Raw genomic sequence first — 23,443 nt, forward strand, 5'->3', positions numbered from 1 at the left:
GGTGGCGTTAATGCAACATTAAAAGTCAAAGTACATTTTGTTCCATTAGTGTAGCCCTCTAAAGCAAAGGACTAATCACAGTACAATACATTAAAGCATTAACTAATGCTATTTTTTTTATGTGTGTGTGTGTGTGCGGCATTCACAGTGGAAGTGCTGCGGTGTGATAGCATACACAGACTGGCACGAGGCCCTGAAGGAGAAAGTAGTTCCTGACCGCTGCTGCCAGGAGCATTACCAGAACTGTGGACGTAACTCCACCAACATGTTCTGGAACAGGGTGAGTTCACACAGACTGTAACATAAACACAAGTGAATGGAGCTAGTGGGCACAGAGCTTCTGTTTCTTTTTGGAAAGTCAATCAGAGGACTACAAAGAGACTCAAAGCAGCCACAGAGACGCAAAACAACCACAAAGAGAGACAAAACCTCTACAGAGAAATAATAAAAAAAATAAAAAACTATAAAACATACACAAAATGGATGCAAAGAGAGTAAAACAACCACAAATGACCTGGTGGCGTTGTCTGCTCATGTTTTACATCTTTTTCTCTCTCTTGCTATGTGGGAGGGGTGGTCTTTTCCCTGATTGTACCCAGAGGCCCACTGTCTCATTATCCATCCCTGGTTATAACGCTTTTGGGATTATCAGCCGAATCAATATGATCTTGCTGTTTCATATCATGTTTGAAGTTGTGCTTGAATCTACGTGATTTTAAATAATAATTATGTTGCTCTTAAGTCAACATAGCTGATACTAGTACCGGATTCACAGGGGGACGTAAAAATCATAAATCTTATACATCTTTAATCTTCGGTCCATCTGTTCAGTGGCTGTTTTTACAAGCTTCTCTGAAGAGTTAGAGTAGCTTTAAAGTTTTTCCTCTTATTGCTGAATTCTGATCACGTCAGATTTTTTCCATTATGCATGAGACAACAGCTTTTTTCTTTTTTTCCTCAAAAACCTTGCAGTGCAATGTTCACCAACCTCCCCCAATTACAAGTCTAATCTGCTATTGGTCTGGCATGTGGTTTGTTAGCAGGTCCAAAGTAGGGGATTAAAAGCTGTAATATAATTGCCAAAATGAGAATAGGCAGACACTGAGCGGGCCCACAGGGAAAGCGCGGCACTAAAAGCTTGTGTGTAATCCTGCCCAGAGGAGACGGCCACACATTATGTAGTTAAGACTTGGATGCTGCCTCAGCACCCACACCCAAGAAAGGGCACCACTTTGCAGCTTGAAACCACCATTAAGTCCATCACCTCACCTCCCTGTCACTGACTGACCTCGTAATGAACCCAGGTGGGAATATATTTAAGAGAAAGTGCACATGTCTGTCAGTATGGCCCATAAGTCTGCATATAAAAGTCATCCCTCATTCACTTCTTTTAACACCTCACCTGGTAATTCATTCATCCGAGGGTGTATCTCATATGTAAGAGACTTTTTTTTTTTCTGGAAAAGGTTGAACTCGACGGTTGGGTTTTTTTCGAGGTGACCGGCGCTGCAGCTGAAGTGACATGAATCTTCTGCCACACTGAAAATGCACATTTTTAGTGGTATCTTTACAAGCTTTTGTTTCATTTCAGGGCTGCTTCGAGAAAGTGGAGGAATGGCTGGATGAAAACAAGCACCTGCTGGGAACCATAGGCATGGTCATCTTGGTAGTGCAGGTAGGAGGCTTAGTGATAAATTGTTCTTTCCTCCTCCATTTTTTTTTCTCTCCCATTTATTTTCCCTCTCATTTTTCTTCTTTTGCTTTGTGTCTGGTTGCATTTGTTTGTATCTGCCTGCGTGCCATTGTCGTCTACAGAGAAACTTCTGTGTTCAGTAGGCGTTCTGGGCACCCACACATCTTGAAATATTGAAGTCTTCTGTGCCCTGATCCTGTCTGGGAGGATCAAAGCCACCTGGCTTTGTGCCAAGCAGGCTGTAGTCATGTTTAAGGGGCCATCAGAAGACAGGAGAGCAGAGATACAGAATATATAGAGGGCCAGGTATAGAGTCACAGATTAAAGGCTCTGTTGAGAGGGGTGATGGATATTCCTCTGGTGGTACCTTCTCTCCTAGATTCTGCTTTACATCTATCCGTCTTTATACAGTTAGTGTCTCACTCTCACTTTCTTCACAGTAGTTTTTCCACTTGACTTGGAGTTTGAGTCCTTCAAATGTCTTCAGACCAAACAAAGCAAAGCACACACACACACACAAAAAAAACATTTCCTCAGGTTTGCATAAATTTGACTGCTGGGCTGCTTTTGGAGTCTGTGTTTATTTGCTCCAAACAGCCTGTGAACTAAATGTACAGACGTTATCTGTCGATAGCTAGGCACGTATGCATGTGTGTGAAGCGTGTTTGTCTGACAACTCAGACTGATCTCACCACAACTCCAGTTCTTTCTATAATCTCCTTCAGTCTCTGCCCTTTTTCCTGTACTGTTTGTACGTATACAAAATTGGGTCACAAAGCCCCGCGATGGGTTTTCGCTCAAGCAGACACATTTTTAGCTTGTGCAGACACGTTCTTTTTTTATGTGTAACCAGGGTGGGCGGCAAATGACGGTGAGACTTTCTGTGTACTGTTTAAGTGTGTGGGAATGATTTGCCTGTCTATATGTGCCACCCCTCTGATAGACTGGCAGCTGTCCAGGGTACCCTTTCTCTTACCTAATGGAAGCTGATGTGGCCTCCTGCCCACCGATAACTGGATGCATGGATGGACAAATGTGTCTTAGCTTCACTTTGCACTGCTTTGAGCAAATCTTTTCGCACCCACTTGACTTTGTATGGCACGTGCCTTGTCTAAAATTGACTTCCCGTTCAGTCTGAACGCACCTTGAGAGTTCTGCTCCACCCATGGTTCAGCCTCTCTGACAACAGCTGTCTGTGCTGCACCTTCTTCTCTCCCAAGTCTGTTTTATCTCCAGCACCTACCAGACATTTCTGACCACGGTTCACCTTTCAATCCTTGTATTTCACTCCTCAAGCTCTTAAAGTGCATAGAATATAAAAATTAAGAGACAGATCTATTGTCACCTTCCACCTGCCATCCTTCAAACCTGTAAAATACTTGCATGTTATTCACTTCTTAATATTTACATTCATGCTATACCTTATCCCACGCTCACTTCTTCCTTTTTACCTTTCATGCTTTCAGCATTCCTTCTTGCTTTATGTCCACCGCCCTGTCTGTTCTGTCCGTGACTGTACTCATGTGTGACAAGTCTTCAGTCTGCTAATCTGTGAATCCATGGCTCATTCAGAGCGAGGTGCTCTCACTATGAAATCCCTGCATTGAGCTTTATAAGACCTTGTGCATTTTTAACATCCTTGGGGGAAGATGGTGCTTGAGCTCTAGCCACACTGAGAGAAAGTCAGTCATTGTACAGTATGCTGGCCAACTTCAGCTCAATATGTATTTATGGCAAGATCACACACTCTTCTTTCACGGTCACATGCTTTTATTCTAACTCACCGACTCTATTCTCTCTGTTCCCTATTTGTTCATTTCTTCTCCAAACACACACACATGCAGTTTGCACTTGCAGAACACTGACAAATATCGGCCCTGTTTGGAGACTGATAAAGCCTTTGTGCAGAATTAAACACTGCAACACTGATTTGTCTGGCATTCCTTTTAATGATCTCTCTCCCTCTCTCTACGCATACGCACGCTCTCCTCTGATTCAGGTGAGGGGCAGTCGAAAAACAGACCTTGAGCTGTCAGATTAGCAGACTCGAAGGCACCGTGAGGGACAATAATGGTGAAGGGCATCAGGAAGAGCCGATGCCCCACAAGTCTGCAATGTTACATAATATCCAGAGGCACGGAGAACTGGCTTATGAATGATTTATACCTGCAGCATACAGTGTATGACAGACACTGGCAAAAGCCTATAATGTATAGCTCCATCCATAATGGTTTCAGAAATCTCAGCAGTATTTATATATTCTTAAGCAGAGGCGCATGACTGAGCTTTGAAGAGTCCTGTAGGAGCAACTGTCATGTTGTCTCACTCAGGCTGAATGAAGGAGACAGTTAAAACTTTCGGTGCATGTCAGAGCTGCACAGACGAGCCACGTGTAAATAAACGGGTCGGTTCTGAAGCAGTTTTTTATTGGTCTTAATTCCCTCTTAGCTTGATGTTTACCTCAAATAGCACTTTGTGTTTTGAGTGACAGCGGCTTAAGGTGATATTTTCTCTGAAGCAACCGTACGAATTAGGTTTAAACTGAAACTAAAGGAAGAGAATCAGCAGCTTTCCGAGGCTAATCACATACCGTAGGAATCCCCGGTGGAGCCTGTTTGCAGGAAATCCACATTGCCTTTTTAGACTATGCACCATACAGTGCTTTGCAGTTTTCCTGCCATCCAAACTTTGCCAGATAATGGTTTTAGGATCAGCCTTGTAACTGTGTTTGATGTAAAAGTATCAGGGGTAATGGAAACTTCAAAGAGATAGCTGGCTACTTTGATTCAGTGGCATCTCAATTTACTTCATTGACTTAATGCTTGTGCACGCTGTACATTTTTTTTTCCATCACAAAGATTCCAGAGCGCGCGTTTGAAGGCCATCTGAGGAAAAAAAAAAAGAGGGAATGAAAATGTGCTTGCTCCAGCACATGAATTATTATGCATCAAAACACAAACTAGCCCAAGGCATCGACATCAAAAAGATCACACAGAGACACACATACATTATACACAGACACATACAGACAGGTGACAAATTAATAGAAAAACCAACATAAGGTGTCTTAGTTAAGTGCTGAGCCACCACCTTCTGCCAAAACAGCATCAATCGCAGTGATGAAATGTGCGCGCCGTCGACCACAATTTCCGACCCCATTTACTGACGTTTTTCACATAGATCTAAATGCAGATGTCGGTTTAGTCACAGTCGTTGTGACTGAAGCTCCTGCCATCCATGCCCCAACAATGAACCCTCTTTCAAAGTCACTTAGATCTTTTCCTCTTTCCATCTTCATACAAAACCAGAATCACCCAGGCCTTTCTCAGCATTTTTAGACATGCCACAGAGCATGACTGGATGTTAGCTGCTTAGTTGTACCATGCAGTGCACCTGTATTTGTTATGTTTCTCCACTAGTTATGGACACAAATTCACTTATGTCCTTCTCCTTTCCTCCACAGCTCCTGGGAATGGCGTTCTCCATGACGTTGTTCCACCACATCCACAGAACGGGTAAAAAATATGACGCTTAGCCTTGGGGAGAAGGCACCCAACAGAGAGGAGCCCCACTGCCTGATGGGATAAGACTCTGATTTAAACACCCCTGCTTCCCCTCCTTCACTTGATAACACCTCTTTAGAGAATCCTTTGCCCCCCCCCTCCACACCACTTCCCAGACCTTCTGTACAGATTCCAGCTGTGTCCCCCACTCTGATCTGCTCTCTCCTCTCACCCTTGATTTTGCCAAAGAGTAACACAACTGGAAAACAAGGGACACCTACTTTTGGCAAGGAAGAGAATCCCATTGGTTATCACCTCCTCTATGAGTACTTTTTGTTTTTTTGCTTGGACTAACAACTTGCTGGAAGGAAGGACAGACTTTGAGATAATTAAGACTTTACTAATGCCCACCCCGGCCCATTGAGGCAAAGCGAACATATGAAACTCATAATATCCTCCACCTCTTGTGGAGTTTTTTTGTTTTTCCTCATGTTGAATAAAGTCAAGCCCCCATTTTCCTTTGTAAATGAAAAAAAAAAGTTCCAACATGGCATGCTAGTTTTCTACTTCACTGATTTACCTTTGTTGTCGAAATGTCAAAAGATTTTATTTTTTCTTGTTTTTGTTCTTAGATTTTTTTTTTTTTTTTTTTTGGTAAGTGTGTCATCAACGCTACTGTGGAATGTGAGTGTTGAACGGATCAGAGCAATGAGCTCTCAGACTTGCAGTGTGTGTGTGGGGTTGGATTTGACGTGACGTTGCTGCGGAGGTGCACAGATATGTCGGGATGGTGTCTAATGTAATCCAAGATTTTTATTTTTTTTCCACTCAGCTATAGAGATTTGGGTAAAGTGAAGCCTGAGGAATCATCAGTGGATTTATTTCATAACAAATTCTGCAAAATCTTCTGAATAATAAATTGTAACACACAAATCTGCCTGTGAACACACACACACACTCACACACACACACACACACACACACACACACTTTGTGCTGCCACACTACAGCAGTATTCCCATTCCCTCTGAGACGATACAAATGGTGTAAAATGGCTGTTTATTAGGGCTCCACCAGGACTGTCAAGTGAAGAGATTTGGGTGATGAAGTTCCCCCTTCGAGAATACAGACTGAATTGTCTGTATGCATGTGTGTGTGTGTGTGTGTGTGTGTGTGTGTGTGTATGAGTGTAGCTTTGTGGGTGTGTTTTATCACGTTGTCCAAGCTGCAAAGAAAAAAAAAAGAAAAAAAAACAGAACTTAGAAATATGGAGAAGCAAAGGCACAAGGGGGCAAAAACAGAGCAGACATGTTGTCTCGCTGCTACCATCAATTGTGTTAGCGGAGGCGGTTAGAGCCTTTCTCCTCTATATTCTTGAGATCTCATCCGTTTGCTCTGCCCTCCTCATTCTTTCTCTCTCTGGCTGTCAAGTCCCCCGTGGCTCAATCTTTCTTTTTTTCACCCCAATTTTCTCCCCTCATGTCAGAAAGCAATGAGCTTTTTGCTGCGAATGTACACACAGTATCTCTGCTGACATTCCTGCTCATCATGCAGTTCAACCTCTGGTTTGCAACTTCTCAAGATTATTCGTAAGCTTCCCTTTTTTGCTGCCAACAGAGGAGGGGGTGGCAGGAGTGTAGGCAGATCAAAGCTGAGACAGATAGGTATGGCAACATGCCCTGTAGGACACGTCTGTTTGTGTCTGTTTACCGCCGATTCACTGCTGGAGGCCTTTGCATCAGCCTTCCTCCTTAAGACTGAAAATACTCTACATCTGCTTTGGCGACTTAAAATATGCTCCAGTGTGTCTTCTCTGGGCTTCAAAATTTCTGCGTGTACACGACAGAAATGGTGGTATAGAGGACTAGCTCACTGTTAAAGGACAGTTTCAGCTTTGGTTATGGTTGGATATTGTTGGCTATGATTGCATGGTACTGTCCAAAGTAAATGCTGAGGTCTGAGAAAATGGCTGTATCGTTTTAGTCCAATGGGGCAAGAAATAAGCGGTCGCTGAGAGGAAATGGTCAGATGATCAGAAAGGTTGTAAACAACACTTGAAATGTCAGTAATAACCCCTCATTCCACAGGAAAGCTGTGTACAACAGGTTGAAGTGGAACCCGAAAGTCTGTAAACTCTGATCATTTTCAATCAATAGTTTGAGTCATGATTTTGCTGTTGAACTTTGTTTTTGTCCAAATAGGTTTGATTTTGATTTTGGACACAGGAAGAGGACATTCATTTTCTTCATCCTTTTGTTAATGCTGCCTTTGAAGCTCCAACTGACTCCTGTTTCTCCAACCATGGAAACAGCCACAAGTTTCAGTTAGTTAGTTAGTTGGAGTAGGTGGCAATTCAAGATATTGAATCTGGTTATGTGTTTCTTGCCCCATCAGCAAAGAACTTAGAGTACTATTACCGATAGGAATGATGGCTAAAACCAGAAAAATGAGACCATGCTGTAATGTGCTGAAATTATCCTTTAACAGGAGAGGGCAGTTTATCATTTGTTTGCTGCTATTGAAAGCTGAGTAGAGAAATCGTTGGGACCAGAAGTGGCTGTGTTCTAAATTTTATCCAAGGTAATCGTTGAGAGGACAGTTTATTGCTTTGGATGAAACCTTGAAACACAGACAATGTGCATTGCTGCTACATGAGCTAACAAATGACTTGGCAAAGAAAAAAAATGCCCTCCAAGACTCACTCATTGGACATTCTTCCAGTCCTGTTTGCCTCAAAGTATTACCTGAGGTCATTCTTTGCATTTTTATTTATTTTTTGGGGTTTTCTAATGACTTAATCTGTGAGACATCGTTTAAGGACAAAGTGGAGGGCGGGGGGTGGGGGGGCAGCAATAGATTTGGGCTGCGATGCGCAGCGACCCTGCTGGCTGTGATTCACTGCCTGCCCCCATATGCTTCAACTCTTCTTGTTGTGTCCACAGGGGGAACATGACAGCTGCTGATGTACAGCACAGGCACGAGTGGTCACATCTCTGCTTGGCTGCCTCCACAAACTCTCTGCACATCCCTTATTTACCGCCTCGCTCTGCAGACACCCGGCGCTACATATACAGTAGCTGGCAGCACTGACACAGTAGGAAATACAGCTGTGCTCTTTGGACGCCTTCAAGCAGCTATGAGGTAAATTCTGCACCCGGTAGAGGGTTATAGGAGGAAAAGCTGTAACAGTTCTGTAAATCAGACTGCGATGTATCCTCACTGCAGGCGAGAAATTTTCAAGAAACACAAGATAAACATTTTTGTTGTGTTGCTTCGTCTTGCTTTGGGTGGAAAAGTGTTTAAACGCAGATGTCACAGAAAACGTCCTAAAGCAAATCCAGTGCCTGTCTCCAAACTTAACATCATACTTCAGAGAGCCAGCCTGCAAACTCTGTAACTCCTTGCCCCCGCGACTGATCTGACTGCGCTGACATTCTGACATTTTCTCCTCCATGTGAACTCCCTCTCAGCTCTGCCACCGTCACTTAGCTTCCATGTCAGAGAAAATGTTTTTGAAAGCTAGGATTGAATGCCATTTTAACAAAGGCTGTTTAATGATGTTATTTTTGTACATTGGTTGTCGCTGTTTTCATGTTCGTTTTTATACGATATATTGTTGTTTCTCTTGTTGTAGGCTGTTGTTTTACTGTCTTTTTTTTTTTTTTTTAAATTCACGACAGGTTCATTGTCACACATTGTGAGAACATGACACCATTAAGCATTTGTTTCTCAGAGGATTAGTCTTTGCGATGTACCTCTACAAGGTGCAAATACGCCTTCCTGTCTTAACATTGCTGTGAGCAGTTAAAGCAATTAAGTCAAAATTGATAGAGAGGGAAAAATTTGGCATATAGCATCGGGTGAAGCCCACAAAAGGCATACTGCACGCTTGTCGACGTGCGTCTCTGTATTAAGATCTAGTTTAATTAAATTAGGTTGTGCTGTTATAATTTACAGTGTGTCTTTTAAAACTGCCAGTGCAAGGCCCATTATGTGTTTCTAGAGCATGTACTATTAGATGATACTACAGCACAGAGCTAAGGTTACTACAGTTTATCAGCCCTGTACGTTAGCCTCGGATGTAAATATGCCCATTTTACAACTGATGTAACTTACTTTACCTCTGCCACTTGTAACCACATTTACATTCAGATTATTTTCTATTTTCTAATTTTTCTCACGCCTAACAACCCATGCACTTTTGTGCCCATTTTACAGAAATATCTTCTACCCATATCCTTTTCATGTTTAAAAGTTTTTCTGCCTCTGTTTTCCTTTAAAGTACAGGAGCAGTGCTGCATTACATTTTGTGGTAAGACCCATTTTTTTCCTGGTTAACAGTTGTTGTTTTTTTTCTTTTTTTTGGAAGGAGTATAAAGTATTCCCTCTCATCCACAGAAGCACTCTCAGTAAGCCACAGAGATTGTAAAGGAAGAATGCACATGCAGTAATTGGGTTTTGTCTGCTGTGAAAAATTTTGAGCTACAGAAACTGTTTTTTTATTTTTTATTTTTTGCCATATTATTTCTGTAATCTCCTCCTAACCCCCCCGCCCCCCCCCCCCCCCCCCCGTACTACAGCTGAATATCTGAGCAGTGGAAATGTATGCTCTAGAAATGGTGTGTTTGATGTTGTGTTCTGCTGGGTGGCACTATCTGATACCTGCCAGCCTTGTCCTGTGGAGTTTTCTGCTACATGTGAAAGCACTCTGAATATCTATACTAGGTGGTGCACTACCTTCTCTTTATTCTCTAAATCAACTATTTTTTAAATAAAGGAAAGAGTGTCACAAAAATCCCACGATAACGTACGCTCATTGCCTTTCATGTTTAATGACTCGATGCTCCTGATGTGTTCCTTTCATGTGTCACTGTCAATTACAAAGGCAGCGCTTTACACAAGTGCTTGGTGCTGACTTTTTTGGGGGGGGTGGTTTGGTAGACAGGACTTGGCATGTGGAGCAAAGTGAAGCTGTGTCACGGCAGATCCCATGGTGTATTCAGTGAGAGACAGTGGCATCACTGCTTTAAAACTGACCTCTTTTTAAAAAAAAAATAACGAAACCTGAGGGACTGTTGTCCTAAAGACGCTGAGATGAGCTAAGGGTAGTCAGCCAGTCGTGCAGAGGGTTTTATTTTATTTTTTAAACAAAAAAAGTAAGATGATGAAAGTGGGAACCATTGCCAATTTGTCTCATATTTCTACAGCATGGAGTGAGCAGCAGAGTATTTTTGTATGGAGCTATACCCCCCCACCCCCCCCGCTTTTTTTTTTTTTATCCTAATTGTTATCGGACCCCTGTGTGACAGTCAGTGGAGTTTATTGTGCCATTCCATCCTGGCTTTTTTGCTTTACATCACTGTTCCTTCTATGCAAAAATATGACCTATTTTAGCCTTTGTACAGATTATTTTGTATGAGTAACATGTATCGAAATAAAGTGAACAGAATCAACCGTGGATACCTTTTTTTTTCCCTGATAGTTATTACAGCATTTCACTCCCCCCCCCCCCCCCCTCCCCCCACACCCTCTCCCCCCAACCCCCACCCGTCATCCTCGGCCGAGCTCATTTCATTAACCTGAATTGGGAAGGCTTTCATTTAGATGAGACTGTTCAGTTTGTCCTCACACAACATTATTCAGCTTGTTAACCTGCAGTGGAGGTGATGCCAATGCATGGCAGGAAGGCTTTTTGCTCTTTGTTGTGGTGTTCAGACATGACTTCACATGGCAAAAACAGTATGACTAACACTGGCTTCATGCCATTTGTTCTTCTTTTAAAACTACAATTAGCTTAAACGATCTCTTTGAATGTCCTGTCTGAAGAAGTGTAGATTTTAGTTTTATAATCTAATATACAAAGGCAATTAAAAGTAAAATCTATTCATGTTCTTTTGGATTTAAGGAAAAGAGCTGTAGGATTGACATTCTGGGAAATTAAATAAGAAGCGGGGGTGGGAAGTGGACTATGTGCTGTTATGTTACTCAGGTTTGGTTTTAATGGTGTTAACACCTCAGTTTTTTGCCAGTATAGTAGGTATAGCCAGCTATACCTACTATACTGAAGGTAAAGCTAAATGTTGCATGCATAAGAACGGAAAACACGATTGTGTAACATCAACAAAAAAAAAGATCAATCTTATTAAGTCTTCATGTACATCTGGCTAGGCAATGAGGTACCTGAGGGACTTTGTGTCCTTCTGTCACTCCACTGGAGACACTTGATGTAATGATTAAAAAACAACAACAAAAAAACCACTGTGATTAAGTATTCACATACAGTACCTCTACTGCCAAGGACAGTTCAGACTAAATTTGACTACATTTTCATGAGCTAGCGTTTGAAATCAGAGTCAGTGGTGAATCTTTATTACATTATTTAAATTGGCTTTATACTCCTGTGATTTTTTTTTCTTTTGTGCCCTATCCTCAGATAATACGTCTGGTCGCTCTGACAGATGATCCATTTTCCCAGTCGATAATCGGTGAGTTTTACATCTAAATGTTGTTACGGGACAGGTGGCTTGACATTATGTGCTTCTTGATTCATCTGAGTGTTCAGTCTCCAGTGTAAATCGATGCAGCACAGTGGAAACATCAGAACAAACCATCTAATGTCATATAACTACATTAGATGTTCTTCCCCTCAAAGATGCCACTGTCCAGCCTTTGTCAACGCTCATTCTGCTTTATTCTTTCCAGGAGAGCATCTGTCTTTGAAGATGTAATTTGTAAACTAAAACAACAGACAACCTTTCAGAACCAATAAATACTGAAATTGAAACAAGAAAGCAATATAGGGCTTTTAGCCCTATGATACAGGATCTAGGAACTTTGAAGTAGCAGAGAAAGACACAAAGACAAACAGAGCATGGAGCTGAGAGAAGGTCTACTAACTAGCAAGTGGCTGACAATACTGCAAATCTCGTAGGCCATTCAGCTGCAGTCAGCCAGAGATATTTTTTGTGTAATCTGACCCACCAGCCTACATAGACAGTTCTGGGCCCTACCAGCATGGTGGGGCAGCGTCACATCCCCATGCCCCCTTTTTTTAGCCAGCCTTACACTCCTGTGAACTGCAAACAACCCCCCTCCACACAGACTCACATGGCAACTGAGTATCTGCAGGGTGGGGCTGGATCTGAGGACTATTTTGAAGTAAAACTCACTCTAGACCTACGTGTCGGACTGTAAAAACACAAACAAACAATGGACAGGAAACTGAATCTGGACCGAGCTGAGACGTTCTCCTTCGTCAACCCCTGGATCAGATACTTTCTCTTCTTTTTTAGCTTCTTGTTTTGGGTGAGTAAAGAGTTGCACTGTTAGATGATTTTTTTTTTCTTCCAGTAGTACAGGCCAGTTCAGACAAAAAGACAGCTGTTACACTGTCCCACGACACCAAATATTCTTAATATAGTATACGAATTGCCAGCTATCAAGGAGTTTTTGCTTTCTAAAAGTCAGCTCTGCTAGAAGAGGCAGCATAACTAAAAAGGGAAAAAAAAGTTTATGCATAATAAATAGGGAAATATAATTCAGATAGTATGTGGAGCTGCATACAGCAGGGGAACCCACCTTCCCTGCTGCCACCTATTTTAAATTTACTACAGTTATATATGGACACTTGGACTGCCCATACATCACTGTAGTGAATGTTGAGTGGTGCATTTTTATCAAATCAATTGAGTTCTGACTCACACTGAACTATCAAACACCGGGTAACTGTGCGAGCCTGCTGCTAAGTCTGTATCTGAGTGTTTCTGTATATATTTCTATATATATTTCTGTCAGGTACTGCTACTTGAAAGCCAGTGTTGAATGTATTGCTGGCTGCATTCATAACTGCACAAATTTGGAGTCCATATTTGATACAGCAGTGATTCCCAACGATGGGTACTTGTATTCTAGGGGGCAGTTCTGTTTCCAGTTTAAAACTTAGCTCAAATGAACACTGTTGGAATGTGACAGGTGGTGAAAGGACTCATCTGACAGAGCTGTGGGGGTACAAGAGACAAAAAAGATGAAAACCATAGATATATCAATGTATGGATACCAAGGGTACAAAGGCTCACATTATATAAGCTCCACTGCTGGTTGGAGGTATAGGAGACACTTTGATGCAGCCATTAAACCATCCATCAGGCTCTTGGTCCCCTCATTAGCCCTTACTTTCAAACACAAACACCCACAGAGTTAAGACTCCATCTGACTCTCTCACTTTTCTACCACAGTACTACTTTAAACACACAGATCCCATCTGTAGTGCTACCAGGTTCATACATCTCCATCATATCCTTGTTCATCCAATGCCACACAAACACAGCGAAGTGGAAAACACTGAACCACACGCTGACTGTGTTTAGAGCCAATCAGCAATAACTGCAGCCCCCAGCAGCCGCACAGCCCGGCCTGTTTTGACTTTGTTTATCAGACACGGGCTCAGAAGTGAACACTGCAGCCCTAATCCATCAGGCCTTTGTCCCCATGTCCCCACAGCTCAGTTCAGCTGGCTTTCACCTCCGCACACAATCCGCCGGGAGAAGCCTGATTCATCCCTTTGAAAAGCTTGAAAACAGAGCTGGAATACATTCGCTGTGTGTGTGTGTATGTGTCCTGTTGCAAATGCACACTGCCACCCGTATTCATATAAGCGCACACAGAAGCAAAGTGACAAATGGAGCTGCAGGTGCACACACTCCTACACAACACACAGTACCCCTAAAAAAGAGAGAGACTTAAGTGTACTTTCAAAAATCTTGAAAACAGTTGAGTTCCAAAGAAAATGAGCATCATCGATGTCTTGTGTTTTTGTAGGTATTGTATTTTCGAGGCAGATTATTGATTCAGAAATTCTGGAGAGATAAAAACATGCTATTCCAAACTAACAATTTGCTTCTCAAGAACACATAAAAAATTGGGTTTGACTTGAAGTTTGGCTGCCAAATAAAAAATTACACCTCTTCCACAGCAAATTATACCATGGACTATGGATCCTGATGACCTCCAGAGATCCAATAAAGGCCTCTTAGAAACAAAACAAATCCATGTTTATGCAGGGCTGAACAAAAGGCACTATGTGTAAACACAACACACAAACACACACACAATTAGTAATCAGGAATGCCTGTGAATCTGGAGACTGGAAATGAAAGCCAAGCCATGCAGACTGTTCTTCAAGGTGAGAAAAGCAATCAAGGAAAAGAGGGGAATTAGTGTTGACAAAGTAATCAACAGGAAGCTCTAATTCCACCCATTTTCCAGCCTCTTTGCTGTTTCATTGTGTGGCTTCTGTTAAGGTGAACTCACATCCTCAGCAGCTTTACAGCAAGTCAGTACCAATGCTTACAGCACACATGCATCTGTCTGTGCCTGAATGTTGTCACTGTTTTGAGATCTCATTAAAGGAGGTATTCTTTCCCTCAACTACTGCATGCACTGCGTGGGCTGCCGACATCTTTTCTGTGTTCAATATTTTACACAGTAGTTTATTATTATTATTTTAGAAAAGCACAGTGCAGGTCTCAGACAGATCAGCACCCTGAACTCCTCATTCACCACATACTACCTCTTGCTTCTTGCAGATTCTTCCTTTGTGTCTCACTGTCTCTGTCTGCTGTAGTTCATCACTGAAGGAAAAAATACAGTCCACCTACAAGTGTGAAAATACAAAACACAGCTCAGTATTGCTTGGGTAATCTTGACTTTCTAAGTTCTACTCAACAGGAAGATTCATAGCCTACAGACGATAGACTCCTGTGAAAACTGAAAAGCTTTTCATTCTTGAGATTCTGAGTTAAAATCACAGTTTGTCAGAAAAAATGAATTCTCCACTTCAGCATTCCACATTAATGCCCTCCAAATTCAGATGATTACAGCCGGGATCCGTATGTTTTGTTATTTTTTTTCTTGCTGACATCCATCTGTCTGTTTATAGTAAACACATAAACTGGCACAGTTACCACGGTTACAGGTGCTCTGCATACTCAGCACCTGAGAAAAGGCTCATCATTGCTAATCTAATCACACCTGTCCTGGTTGACAGTGCAAATGAAGTCTGTTCAAAAATAGAGCCAGCACACTGGAGGCAACACGTTTTCCCACAGCAATGTAAGAAATAAATAAATCCAGAAGAATCATTCATTAATAACTGAAATAAATAAATCTTTATGCTAACCTAAGCTAATCATCTTCTGGTTGCCTGTTTCATATTATTAATGGACAGATATGAGTGTGGCACTGAACTTCTCATCTAATTCTAGGTAAGAAAAGAAGATTATTTTTCAGAATGTGAAACTATGTTTTTAACTGTACCAAATCCTTGGCTGTGCCATAATTGGATGTGAAGCAACAATTAGGGGGGGGAAAGTAATCTGTTCAATGTGCTATTTGAATCAAGTCTTGATGTGGCTAAATCTATAAGAAAAAATAACCTCTCTCTCTTCCCCAGGTATTCTCCTTATTGATTGTTGCAATTGGGGTGTATGCTAAAGTCCAGAAAGCTACAGGTACATACATGCACACTTTTCCACACAGAAATTGTTTATTACCCTGTGTTACAACTATAGAAAGTGGATTTTTTTTGTAAAAAACAATAATTTGTTACCCATGTCCATTTAGTTCCAGTTTTGTGTTTGCTGTGACATTTGGCCTTTTGTATTTGCACACCTGCTGAGTTACCCCTCCAAAAAAGTAATAGCATGTCTGGTTTAGTAGGTCAGCAAGTTTTAGCTTCATCCTTAGTTTACCCAGTGTCATTATTTTCACATTTAATTTTACAATCTACAGTAGATGGACAACAAAAAGGATTAACTTGGGCTCATCCTGCTGATTACGCCTCTGTATCCTGTATAATCCACAAGAGATCATTGATATTTTAAGGAAATGAAAGCCGCCAGTGTAGGAGGGACGGATACAAAAACAGGAAAAACAGTGTAAGGGAAGAAATTAATTTTAGTAAAGATTAGAAATGAGGGTGGAAACAATAAATAAATACAGGGAGGAGAGGAAGTAAAGGCAGGAACAGAGGAGGCCAGACATCTAAACAGAGGTTATGTTCCTGTCTTTCTGCCAGACACAGTGCGGGACACGTTCCTGATCGACCCAGCTGTCGTCCTAATTGTGGTGGGGGTGGTCATGTTCTTCATTACTTTCTGTGGTTGCATCGGAGCCCTCCGAGAGAACATTCGCCTCCTCAAGACAGTAATAGACACAGAAGACACATTACCAATACTGGCGCTGTGTTTTGCTTCCGATATGGAAGCTCATATTACATTTAACCCAAAGCCGAATCTTACATCTCACGTGGAATAAGAGATCTGACAGTCACTTATGATTCTGTCATCGTGAGACTGTTTTCATATTATGTGTCTTTCCTGTCTGTAGTTCTCCTTCAGCTTGACGCTGGTCTTCCTCACCCAGCTAGCCATAGCAATTCTGGGCTTCTTCTACTCTGATCAGGTATCTGCCTCTTAAATGACTGTGAACTAGATTAGATAGTCTATAATATAAAGTCACTATAAGGTCATATTTGAAGCTCCACACCTCTGCTGCATTTTTCTGTGTCTTCTGTCCCAGCTTTTGGACATTCTGGACATTTGTAAACTACAGTCTATAAAACTTAATAAGGCATGGCATCTGAACCCACAGATGGGCCTGCTGAGAACACAGGGGGAATGTCTTGTCACTCAGAATACACAGGGAAAAAAAACATACATAGACACTGGTACTACAGCGGAAATCTGTGTTTATGTTGTTGACCACAAGCCCTGCAAACTGTCATAGACTGTTTGGATGCACTGACAAAATAATTTGACTGGAAAATACTTAATTCTAGCTCATTACAAACTCATTCTTGTTTGTAATAACAAGACAGTTTTTAGACAAAGTGTCCATTGTTAACATCAATCAAAGATTACACGCTTTGAGGTCATACTAAAAAATCACTTTTTTTGGCATATTTTGACGCCTTACAGCCGTATTACATGTTTTATGACATTTTGAGGTCTTACTAAAAATTCAGTTTTTTTGGCCGATTTTGACGCCTTACGGCCGTATGTCATGTGTCATGACATTTTGAGGTCTTACTAAAAATTCATTTTTTTTAGCCGATTTTGACGCCTTACTATACTATGATGTTTTTTATGACATTTTGAGGTCAAAAAAAATGTTGACTTTTCTTGGCCAATTTTGACGCCTTAATATACTATGACGTTTTTTATGACATTTTGAGGTCAAAAATTTTTTTGATTTTTTTTGGCCGATTTTGACGCCTTACTATACTATGATGTTTTTTATGACATTTTGAGGTCAAAAAAAATGTTGACTTTTTTTGGCCGATTTTGACACCATAATATACTATGACGTTTTTTATGACATTTTGAGGTCAAAAAAATGTTGACTTTTTTTGGCCGATTTTAAGGCCTTACTATACTATGATGTTTTTTATGACATTTTGAGTTAAAAAATTTTTTTTACTTTTTTTGGCCGATTTTGACGCCTTACTATACTATGATGTTTTTTATGACATTTTGAGGTAAAATTTTTTTTTGACTTTTTTTGACCGATTTTGACGCCTTACTATACTATGATGTTTTTTATGACATTTTGAGGTCAAAAAAATTTTTGACTTTTTTTGGCCGATTTTGACGCCTAGGGGAGACTAGGGGAGCAAGATAGAAACATGGGACCTTGTCCTACCCCCCCCATTTGTGTGTACCCCGAGTCCAACGGTACCACCCTCGAGTCTCTAGGACTTAGGGTTCTGGAGTTATGAGCATTTGAAGTTCCCCCAAATAAGGGAGTTGGGAGAGTGAAAATTTGCTGTTGCTAAGAGTGTACAGGGCCTAAGTGTGAGAGGCCAAAAGTGTTCCCCCAGAAAGTGTTTAGGAGCACGTTTCAGAGCCTAAGGAGTGGTTTGGACCCCCCTTTTTGTGGTACTTTTTGTCAAGTTGAAGTTGGTGTTTAGGGTTGCTAAGAGTGTACAGGGCCTAAGTGTGAGAGGCCAAAAGTGTTCCCCCAGAAAGTGTTTAGGAGCACGTTTCAGAGCCTAAGGAGTGGTTTGGACCCCCCTTTTTGTGGTACTTTTTGTCAAGTTGAAGTTGGTGTTTAGGGTTGCTAAGACTGTACAGGGCCTGGAGTTTTAACCAGGATCTGTTTTGACCGATTCTCAGGGGAGCAAGATAGAGACATGGGACCTTGTCCTACCCCCCCATTTGTGTGTACCCCGAGTCCAACGGTACCACCCTCGAGTCTCTAGGACTTAGGGTTCTGGAGTTATGAACATTTGAAGTTCCCCCAAATAAGGGAGTTGGGAGAGTGAAAATTTGGGGTTTTAACCAGGGTCAGTTTTAACCGATTCTCAGGGGAGCAAGATAGAGACATGGGACCTTGTCCTACCCCCCCCCCCCCATTTGTGGGTACCCCGAGTCCAACGGTACCACCCTTGAGTCTCTAGGACTTAGGGTTCCAGAGTTATGAGCATTTGAAGTTCCTCCATAAAAGTGAGTTGGGAGAGTGAAAATTTACCAAAGTGTGAGAGGCCAAAAGTGTTCCCCCAGAAAGTGTTTAGGAGCACGTTTCAGAGCCTAAGGAGTGGTTTGGACCCCCCGTTTTGTGGTACTTTTTGTCAAGTTGAAGTTGGTGTTTAGGGTTGCTAAGAGTGTACAGGGCCTAAGTGTGAGAGGCCAAAAGTGTTCCCCCAGAAAGTGTTTAGGAGCACGTTTCAGAGCCTAAGGAGTGGTTTGGACCCCCCTTTTTGTGGTACTTTTTGTCAAGTTGAAGTTGGTGTTTAGGGTTGCTAAGACTGTACAGAGCCTGGAGTTTTAACCAGGGTCTGTTTTGACCGATTCTCAGGGGAGCAAGATGGAGACATGGGACCTTGTCCTACCCCCCCATTTGTGTGTACCCCGAGTCCAACGGTACCACCCTCGAGTCTCTAGGACTTAGGGTTCTGGAGTTATGAGCATTTGAAGTTCCCCCAAATAAGGGAGTTGGGAGAGTGAAAATTTGGGGTTTTAACCAGGGTCAGTTTTAACCGATTCTCAGGGGAGCAAGATAGAGACATGGGACCTTGTCCTACCCCCCCATTTGTGGGTACCCCGAGTCCAACGGTACCACCATTGAGTCTCTAGGACTTAGGGTTCCAGAGTTATGAGCATTTGAAGTTCCTCCATAAAAGTGAGTTGGGAGAGTGAAAATTTACCAAAGTGTGAGAGGCCAAAAGTGTTCCCCCAGAAAGTGTTTAGGAGCACGTTTCAGAGCCTAAGGAGTGGTTTGGACCCCCCTTTTTGTGGTACTTTTTGTCAAGTTGAAGTTGGTGTTTAGGGTTGCTAAGAGTGTACAGGGCCTAAGTGTGAGAGGCCAAAAGTGTTCCCCCAGAAAGTGTTTAGGAGCACGTTTCAGAGCCTAAGGAGTGGTTTGGACCCCCCTTTTTGTGGTACTTTTTGTCAAGTTGAAGTTGGTGTTTAGGGTTGCTAAGAGTGTACAGGGCCTAAGTGTGAGAGGCCAAAAGTGTTCCCCCAGAAAGTGTTTAGGAGCACGTTTCAGAGCCTAAGGAGTGGTTTGGACCCCCCTTTTTGTGGTACTTTTTGTCAAGTTGAAGTTGGTGTTTAGGGTTGCTAAGAGTGTACAGGGCCTAAGTGTGAGAGGCCAAAAGTGTTCCCCCAGAAAGTGTTTAGGAGCACGTTTCAGAGCCTAAGGAGTGGTTTGGACCCCCCTTTTTGTGGTACTTTTTGTCAAGTTGAAGTTGGTGTTTAGGGTTGCTAAGAGTGTACAGGGCCTGTGAGAGGCCAAAAGTGTTCCCCCAGAAAGTGTTTAGGAGCACATTTCAGAGCCTAAGGAGTGGTTTGGACCCCCCTTTTTGTGGTACTTTTTGTCAAGTTGAAGTTGGTGTTTAGGGTTGCTAAGACTGTACAGGGCCTGGAGTTTTAACCAGGATCTGTTTTGACCGATTCTCAGGGGAGCAAGATAGAGACATGGGACCTTGTCCTACCCCCCCATTTGTGTGTACCCCGAGTCCAACGGTACCACCCTCGAGTCTCTAGGACTTAGGGTTCTGGAGTTATGAACATTTGAAGTTCCCCCAAATAAGGGAGTTGGGAGAGTGAAAATTTGGGGTTTTAACCAGGGTCAGTTTTAACCGATTCTCAGGGGAGCAAGATAGAGACATGGGACCTTGTCCTACCCCCCCCCCCCCCCCCCCCCCCCCCCATTTGTGGGTACCCCCGAGTCCAACGGTACCACCCTTGAGTCTCTAGGACTTAGGGTTCCAGAGTTATGAGCATTTGAAGTTCCTCCATAAAAGTGAGTTGGGAGAGTGAAAATTTACCAAAGTGTGAGAGGCCAAAAGTGTTCCCCCAGAAAGTGTTTAGGAGCACGTTTCAGAGCCTAAGGAGTGGTTTGGACCCCCCTTTTTGTGGTACTTTTTGTCAAGTTGAAGTTGGTGTTTAGGGTTGCTAAGACTGTACAGGGCCTGGAGTTTTAACCAGGATCTGTTTTGACCGATTCTCAGGGGAGCAAGATAGAGACATGGGACCTTGTCCTACCCCCCCATTTGTGTGTACCCCGAGTCCAACGGTACCACCCTCGAGTCTCTAGGACTTAGGGTTCTGGAGTTATGAACATTTGAAGTTCCCCCAAATAAGGGAGTTGGGAGAGTGAAAATTTGGGGTTTTAACCAGGGTCAGTTTTAACCGATTCTCAGGGGAGCAAGATAGAGACATGGGACCTTGTCCTACCCCCCCCCCCCCCCCCCCCCCCATTTGTGGGTACCCCGAGTCCAACGGTACCACCCTTGAGTCTCTAGGACTTAGGGTTCCAGAGTTATGAGCATTTGAAGTTCCTCCATAAAAGTGAGTTGGGAGAGTGAAAATTTACCAAAGTGTGAGAGGCCAAAAGTGTTCCCCCAGAAAGTGTTTAGGAGCACGTTTCAGAGCCTAAGGAGTGGTTTGGACCCCCCGTTTTGTGGTACTTTTTGTCAAGTTGAAGTTGGTGTTTAGGGTTGCTAAGAGTGTACAGGGCCTAAGTGTGAGAGGCCAAAAGTGTTCCCCCAGAAAGTGTTTAGGAGCACGTTTCAGAGCCTAAGGAGTGGTTTGGACCCCCCTTTTTGTGGTACTTTTTGTCAAGTTGAAGTTGGTGTTTAGGGTTGCTAAGACTGTACAGGGCCTGGAGTTTTAACCAGGGTCTGTTTTGACCGATTCTCAGGGGAGCAAGATGGAGACATGGGACCTTGTCCTACCCCCCCATTTGTGTGTACCCCGAGTCCAACGGTACCACCCTCGAGTCTCTAGGACTTAGGGTTCTGGAGTTATGAGCATTTGAAGTTCCCCCAAATAAGGGAGTTGGGAGAGTGAAAATTTGGGGTTTTAACCAGGGTCAGTTTTAACCGATTCTCAGGGGAGCAAGATAGAGACATGGGACCTTGTCCTACCCCCCCATTTGTGGGTACCCCGAGTCCAACGGTACCACCATTGAGTCTCTAGGACTTAGGGTTCCAGAGTTATGAGCATTTGAAGTTCCTCCATAAAAGTGAGTTGGGAGAGTGAAAATTTACCAAAGTGTGAGAGGCCAAAAGTGTTCCCCCAGAAAGTGTTTAGGAGCACGTTTCAGAGCCTAAGGAGTGGTTTGGACCCCCCTTTTTGTGGTACTTTTTGTCAAGTTGAAGTTGGTGTTTAGGGTTGCTAAGAGTGTACAGGGCCTAAGTGTGAGAGGCCAAAAGTGTTCCCCCAGAAAGTGTTTAGGAGCACGTTTCAGAGCCTAAGGAGTGGTTTGGACCCCCCTTTTTGTGGTACTTTTTGTCAAGTTGAAGTTGGTGTTTAGGGTTGCTAAGAGTGTACAGGGCCTAAGTGTGAGAGGCCAAAAGTGTTCCCCCAGAAAGTGTTTAGGAGCACGTTTCAGAGCCTAAGGAGTGGTTTGGACCCCCCTTTTTGTGGTACTTTTTGTCAAGTTGAAGTTGGTGTTTAGGGTTGCTAAGAGTGTACAGGGCCTAAGTGTGAGAGGCCAAAAGTGTTCCCCCAGAAAGTGTTTAGGAGCACGTTTCAGAGCCTAAGGAGTGGTTTGGACCCCCCTTTTTGTGGTACTTTTTGTCAAGTTGAAGTTGGTGTTTAGGGTTGCTAAGAGTGTACAGGGCCTAAGTGTGAGAGGCCAAAAGTGTTCCCCCAGAAAGTGTTTAGGAGCACGTTTCAGAGCCTAAGGAGTGGTTTGGACCCCCCTTTTTGTGGTACTTTTTGTCAAGTTGAAGTTGGTGTTTAGGGTTGCTAAGACTGTACAGGGCCTGGAGTTTTAACCAGGAACTGTTTTGACCGATTCTCAGGGGAGCAAGATAGAGACATGGGACCTTGTCCTACCCCCCCATTTGTGTGTACCCCGAGTCCAACGGTACCACCCTCGAGTCTCTAGGACTTAGGGTTCTGGAGTTATGAACATTTGAAGTTCCCCCAAATAAGGGAGTTGGGAGAGTGAAAATTTGGGGTTTTAACCAGGGTCAGTTTTAACCGATTCTCAGGGGAGCAAGATAGAGACATGGGACCTTGTCCTACCCCCCCATTTGTGGGTACCCCCGAGTCCAACGGTACCACCCTTGAGTCTCTAGGACTTAGGGTTCCAGAGTTATGAGCATTTGAAGTTCCTCCATAAAAGTGAGTTGGGAGAGTGAAAATTTACCAAAGTGTGAGAGGCCAAAAGTGTTCCCCCAGAAAGTGTTTAGGAGCACGTTTCAGAGCCTAAGGAGTGGTTTGGACCCCCCTTTTTGTGGTACTTTTTGTCAAGTTGAAGTTGGTGTTTAGGGTTGCTAAGAGTGTACAGGGCCTGGAGTTTTAACCAGGGTCTGTTTTGACCGATTCTCAGGGGAGCAAGATGGAGACATGGGACCTTGTCCTACCCCCCCATTTGTGTGTACCCCGAGTCCAACGGTACCACCCTCGAGTCTCTAGGACTTAGGGTTCTGGAGTTATGAGCATTTGAAGTTCCCCCAAATAAGGGAGTTGGGAGAGTGAAAATTTGGGGTTTTAACCAGGGTCAGTTTTAACCGATTCTCAGGGGAGCAAGATAGAGACATGGGACCTTGTCCTACCCCCCTTTTTGTGGGTACCCCGAGTCCAACGGTACCACCCTTGAGTCTCTAGGACTTAGGGTTCCAGAGTTATGAGCATTTGAAGTTCCTCCATAAAAGTGAGTTGGGAGAGTGAAAATTTACCAAAGTGTGAGAGGCCAAAAGTGTTCCCCCAGAAAGTGTTTAGGAGCACGTTTC

General features: G+C 43.0%; 2 protein-coding genes across 4 annotated transcripts in view; both read left to right on the forward strand.

The window, feature by feature from the left end:
* The window catches only part of tspan9a (tetraspanin 9a), a 153,992-nt gene extending 143,417 nt beyond the window's left edge, over positions 1–10,575 (forward strand). For all 3 annotated transcript variants that reach the window (XM_041038697.1, XM_041038698.1, XM_041038695.1), the window contains 3 exons: positions 149–280; positions 1,592–1,675; positions 5,157–10,575. In XM_041038697.1, coding sequence (XP_040894631.1) covers positions 149–280; positions 1,592–1,675; positions 5,157–5,228 — 288 coding nt within the window. In that variant the 3' untranslated portion in view covers positions 5,229–10,575. The remainder of the gene's footprint in view (positions 1–148; positions 281–1,591; positions 1,676–5,156) is intronic.
* A 1,735-nt stretch (positions 10,576–12,310) lies between these two features.
* Positions 12,311–23,443, forward strand: part of tspan33b (tetraspanin 33b) — a 190,376-nt gene continuing 179,243 nt past the window's right edge. Inside the window, exons 1-4 of the mRNA XM_041038780.1 lie at positions 12,311–12,501; positions 15,647–15,704; positions 16,271–16,398; positions 16,582–16,656. Coding sequence (XP_040894714.1) covers positions 12,406–12,501; positions 15,647–15,704; positions 16,271–16,398; positions 16,582–16,656 — 357 coding nt within the window. The 5' untranslated portion in view covers positions 12,311–12,405. The remainder of the gene's footprint in view (positions 12,502–15,646; positions 15,705–16,270; positions 16,399–16,581; positions 16,657–23,443) is intronic.

This window comes from Toxotes jaculatrix, chromosome 5, assembly GCF_017976425.1.
Source record: "Toxotes jaculatrix isolate fToxJac2 chromosome 5, fToxJac2.pri, whole genome shotgun sequence".
Taxonomy (NCBI): domain Eukaryota; kingdom Metazoa; phylum Chordata; class Actinopteri; family Toxotidae; genus Toxotes; species Toxotes jaculatrix.